Source organism: Camellia sinensis, chromosome 8 (assembly GCF_055761805.1).
Source record: "Camellia sinensis isolate YWXY chromosome 8, ASM5576180v1, whole genome shotgun sequence".
Lineage (NCBI taxonomy): Eukaryota > Viridiplantae > Streptophyta > Magnoliopsida > Ericales > Theaceae > Camellia > Camellia sinensis.
The window spans coordinates 190,340,367-190,346,366 of NC_138968.1; the positions used below are offsets into that span (position 1 = coordinate 190,340,367).

A 6,000-nucleotide genomic window follows, 5' to 3' on the forward strand; every position below is an offset into this window, starting at 1 on the left:
GGATGTACCCTTGTGCTTCTTCTGGGCGCTGGGCAGGGTGCATTATCTTTGTAGGCATGGAAGAAGTATACCAAGCCACAAGCAGAGTCTCTTCCAAGCTACGTCGAAGGTCAATGGGCATGTAAGGGTAGACCACTGAGCTTCGAGCGTAGGAGGGAAACTCCAAGGGGTCAGTAAACTCAACAAAATGGTGATTGATTCGCTCCCTTAAATCATAAGTCTCAGGAGTTGACCAGCTTGTCCAGCCAGAAGCCCCAGAGGGTGAAGAGGTTACAGCTTCATCCCATGCAGAGGTCTGTGAAGAAGAGTTTCCTAAGTCCATATTTGCAACTTGTCGAAGCAAAGGCTTGAGAGTAGTTCGGTCAAAATACAAAGGGAGCTTAGGGGAAGAACTCCTTGTATCTGTAAGTTTGTAAACCAAGGGATTAAAGGCAATGTGTTCGTAGTCCAAAGGTTTATAATCTGCAAAAGCCTCCATTACCTGAATAGAGAAGGGCGGGTAAAGGTGGCTAATGAATGCGTGGAGGTTCTTTCGAGGGGGAACAACATCACTCAAAGGCTCTTCATATGCTTGATCAGTAGAAAGGGAAGTTGATGCAGCCATAGCCTGTTCGAATACTAAGGTATTGGGATGTTCGACGAGTTAATGCAAATGATCACCAAATGGATGACGGTTGTGTTTCCAGAATTTGGACTCCATACACGTTCTAGAGGCGCGGGAAAACTGTAATCCACTAATATCGCCAAGTATTGGGTATATTAGTGCGGGGGGTAATGTTGGCTACATATTTTGTAAAAGCCAGTTACAGTTCGACACGTGGCAGAGTAAGGGTAATAAAGGAAGGTTATTCAAGCCTTCAATCCTGATCGTACACGTGGCAATAAATATTGGTTCTCACATGATCTGAGTAACACTAGATCAATAACGGGATGCAAGATGACATAGCTTCAACGGTTACTCATATTCAAATTCAAGTACAAGAGGGAAGCTTAACTGCCAGTAATGGCGTAATGGAGCTACTTGTAAGGAAGCATGATCAGCGATCATGGAGGAGCAGTTCGACGGTTCGAAGTGCAGTTCGAAGGTCATCACTGACGAGTATAAATAGCAGGGCAGCCCCCAGGAAGAGAAAAAAAGACTCAGATCATACAAATCAGTCATTTACTTCATATATTTTCTTCTCCAGTCTTTTACATTTCCAGTCTTTAAATACCTGCACTTTAAATACCCGCACTGCACTTCGATTCATAGGAGTAGTTTCAAGTAGATTCAAGTGGATTGCTGTTGTAAACCTCTCCGAGGCTGAGTTTGGACCATTGTAAGTGTTCATTTTAATGAAATACTTCAATTGTTCTTCATATTACTGTTATTCCTTTTAATTTCTCCTAAGTCAAGCCACCAGTAAAAGTCCTCTTCATTGAGGCTGAAAGAACTAAAACACAATCGTCTGGTAATTGGTTGGCAATCACAATTTCTGTAAGGACTGATTGATCCTTGCTGGCACGCTCACATTTACAAAAATACCCTTCGAAAAGCCAAAAAGCCAACAGACAGTAAAGCTGGTCTGAATTCATGTGATCTGTTTACTCTGTTTCTTCTCTAAAATGTTTCAAATTAAGCTAGTGAATACATATAAGGAAAAAGGTTGAGACATTTTTTTTATTATTATTATTATTATTATTATTATTATTTTTATCCTACCACTCCTAATGTATTAGAATTGATCAAATTTTTGCTTTTCATGTGACCAATTTTTTTTTTCCCTTCTTCTATAACTCACTAATATGTGTTTATGGAGATTACGAGGGTAAAGAAACAAAAAAGAATCCCTATACATATAATATACCTGGGCCCAAAGGACATTTGGGTGTGTATGTGCTTTGATGAAATAATCAGTCCCCCACTTGATGGCCTCAAGCGCGTGATGGTACTCGCCGGCACCGGCAATCTGTTCACCATATTCAATTACTCCCCATGAGAGCATTGTCACAGTGAAAGCCATTGGCAAACCAAATTTGACATTGTCACCCGCGTCATAGTACCCTCCCACCAAGTCCACCTGCATTCCCACAACCAAACACCACCAATTTCTCGATCAATTTTTTACGGTATCAATCAATATATCAATAAATTAATGTCCACATGTGCCTATATTCGTAACCATGCTCCATAAAATTTAAGATTAGAAAACCGATGACATAACTAAACACAACTCCCTCTCTTTTGTGTTTGGTTTTGTAATTGGATTTTTGTATTAAGTAGAAGAAATGTTTGGCATATTGGTGAAATTGACTGACCCCTTGTTCTAACCCATCGGTGAGGCCGGAATGGTGACGCCAAGTGACTCTCTGATTGTAGGGAAGGTGACCGGAACGCTGCGACTCGTAGTAGAGGATAGACTTTGTGAGAGCTTCTTTGTAGTCGAAGGATTGCGAAAATGGTAAAATGGCTAAGATTGAGATTAGAGCACACCATTGTTGAACAAACCTGAGGAGTTTTATAAATCCTCTGCTTTGCTTCTCCTCCATTCTCTCTCTCTCTCTCTCTCTCTCTCGCTTTTATGTATACATACACGCACGAAGCACGTGAGTGTGCGTGCTTCTGCATGAGACATGAACTGGGTCGTTTGTTTCTCATAAAGACTTTTTCTTCTTTTTTTTTCGTGTCTTGGCTTTCAGTGACTTTTCTTTCTTTTTCGCTTTTAATTGGTAAAAAATAGAATGATGTCGAACAAGAAAGTACGAGGTAGAAACAGAGATTACATCAAAAAGGAGCAAGAACAAATAGCATCAAACCCATAAAAATAAAATAAATAAATAAACATTCTAACTAAGATAAGATGTGACTCCAAACAACCGTGCAAAGACGAGGTCAAAAAAAACACAAAAACCTAAAAGGAGCCAATGAAACTAAACCAGCGACTTTGTACCAACCAAATTGAATGAGGCAACCTTGATCTCGTTTAAGGAATAATTTTCTTGTGATCGCACATCTAATTCAACCTCTTTCTTATTAGTTAAGAGTAATACTATAAATATTATATGTATTTATATTTTTTTTTTAAATAAAGAATAAAATGAAAAATCACAACCGTCTAATTCAACCTCTTCCTTTATTCTTGTAAAAAATCACGTTAATCAGATATTTATAACTACTTGATCGAATCAGATTTCTGTCAACGGTAAATATAATTTTCAAAATAAATTGTTGATAAAAAATCTATTCCGATCAAGTAGCTATTGATATACAATTAATATAATTTTTTTATAAGGACAAAATACTGAGCGAGTTCTACATATTGAATGGTTCAAATCATCGAAACAAGACCTGTGGTGGACCCCTATGAGTCCAACAACATGCTCCAATCTGATCTAGGACTGAAGCGTTGCCTAGCCATGCTCAATATATTCTCAATTTTTTTTTTTTGGCACAAATTTTAAAAGAAAATTATTAATGACAAAAGGATTCAAAAAAAATATATATTATTTATAAGTTATAATCGGTAGACTTATTATCCAACAGATTTGTGAGAATTAATTACGTTTTTCATCTAACACTATTAAAAAAGTCATTAATTGTTAATTTTCAATGACAATTTAAAAATTATTACAAAAAATATCACTAAATTTTAACTTTTAGCGACAATATAAAAAATTCATCATAGCAAAACATCACTAATTGTAAGCTTTAGAGACAATTTATAAAAATCGTAATAAAAAAAATCACTAATTATCAATATTTAGCGACATATACAAAATATTATTATAAAAAAATTATTTTTAATAACGATTTTATCAAAATTTATTTTTAATAAAAATTAATAATAATTAAATCCAACTATTAAGGGGTCGTTTGGGAACAATAGTAAAAAGTTATCTTTTAAACTTTTTTTAATAAAAAAAATCAACTTTTTTATCCAAAACAACCTAATTTTTTTGTTAAAAAAATCACCAAAAAAACCAAAAAATCAAAAAATTAACTTTTTACCAACTTCTCCAAACACCACTAAGTCTTACAAATAATTTACCCGACACGAGATCACTGCTCTGACTCTCACTACGGTTTACTGCTACGCGCCGTACTACGCACGGTTTTACTTTTTCTTTTTTCTTTTTTTTTTTTCCTTCTTTTTTCTTCTTCAATTTTTTTGTTATGCCACGCAATGTTGTTTATATTAGGGCTGAGTAAGGAATCCGGAAAATCCGTAATCCGATCCAGTCCAATCCAATTCGATAGGTTTGAATTAGTTTTTTAAATTCGCGGTTCGATTCCGGATTGAAAAATTAAAAGTCCGTAGTCCACGAATTGGTTCCGGATTGAACCCCACGGTTCTGGATTGGAACCAATCCGGACCGTATACAAATAGTCTATATTTTTATTATACATCATCTCCCGTAGTATGTTCTCTTATTCTATATAAAATTTAAACTCAAACCTAAAACCGTATAATATCTTCTTTTATTACTCTTGTTTGTTAGTTTTTAGTTTTAATTTATAATGGTCTAAATATTTATTGTGAAACCAATTTTCTTATAGTTGTTTAAATTCTAGAATAGTATGTCACTATTATAGAAAAATATGTTGCTATTGTGGAACTGATATAGCGCTATGTTTATATTTTTATGAAATTAAAGTTTTATATATATATATATATATATATATTTGTTATTTAATTATGTGAATCCGTGGTCCTAAATCGATCCAATCCGTATTTAAATGGATTGGTTCGGATTGGTTCCATGATTTAAACGGATTGGATTGGTTCTAATTTTTCAAGAACCGTAGATAACGGATTGGTCCTGATTTTACCCTAATTCGGTCCAATCCGGACCATACTCACCCCTAGTTCGTATTTTTTTTTCCTTTCAAAAATCTCTCTTTGATTTTGCATCTAGAAAAGTAAATTTGTTTTTTTAAGATTATTTTGATTCATGAATGTTATGATCCATTTAATTTTTATTTATTTATTTATGCAATCTCATTATCTTACATTATAAGTGTCACAATATACCTTTTAAATAATATGAAGTTAAATTACAAATATACCTTTTAAGATTTATTAAAAATATAAATTTTTTCTCACGTTTTGAAAATTAAAAATACACTTATGGGGATATATTTTCTGAGTACCAACACGTGGCAAGGTGACGCCGACGTGTCAGCCGTAGTGCCACGTGTCCTAGTCGTGACGCCGAGGTGATCTCGGCAAGGCCGAGGTTATCTCCAAAGATATCGGAATCTGAGATAAGCAGATAAAGGACAAGAGTCCTAGAATGAAGAGGGAATTCAACCTGGATATGGACAAGAGTCCTAGATTGGGAGAAGACTTCAGTTTGGGTAAAGATAAGACTCTTAGAGAGTTTATCCTAATCCTACTGGGAGTCCCAGATTAGCAGTAATCCTAAATCCATTAGGGCCAGGCTCCTATTGGGACTAGGTTTATGTTGGCTATAAAAGAGAGACACCCCCATGGGTCTAAGGTATGCTTTTGATACTCAAGCTTGTGAGTTTAGTAATTGATTTATCTTTGAGAGATATACCGACTTGATCGTCGGAGTGCCCCCGGGTGGTCGAAACCACCGTGGGATTCTTATATTTCTGTTGCAGGTCAGTCAGGTGCCATCTATTCTGCCGGTGTTCTCCAGCTGATTACTAGGCGGGCAGTGTGGTCAGAAAATCACCCACACAATTTGGCACCGTCTGTGGGAAAGAAACAAGAATAGATGGCCAATGACGGACAGAAGGATCAGACTGGAGACAACGCCCCTGCTGGGAATGGGAGATCTATCAACCTCGACGTTGAAGGGGACAATAGCAACACAGAAACTCGTGACCAGAGTCACGGAGTGAAAGACACCGGCCAGGAAGGTGACGCACCAAAGACAACAGATCGAAGCGGATACTACAACAAAGATGACCTCCAGGTATGGAAGGATAGATACCTGCGGAGGAACGAAGACCCTTCCAGAAGGGATGCAAAGACAGGGGGCATGAGCGCT

The 6,000-nt window shown here is 36.5% G+C and overlaps 1 protein-coding gene across 1 annotated transcript in view; it reads right to left on the reverse strand.

Moving 5' to 3' along the window:
- The window catches only part of LOC145797387 (endoglucanase 11-like), a 35,346-nt gene extending 32,417 nt beyond the window's left edge, over window positions 1-2,929 (reverse strand). The window contains exons 1-2 of the mRNA XM_082884406.1: window positions 2,299-2,929; window positions 1,848-2,060 (exon numbers count right to left, since the gene is read on the reverse strand). Coding sequence (XP_082740532.1) covers window positions 1,848-2,060; window positions 2,299-2,529 — 444 coding nt within the window. The 5' untranslated portion in view covers window positions 2,530-2,929. The remainder of the gene's footprint in view (window positions 1-1,847; window positions 2,061-2,298) is intronic.
- Window positions 2,930-6,000: the final 3,071 nt, after the last annotated feature.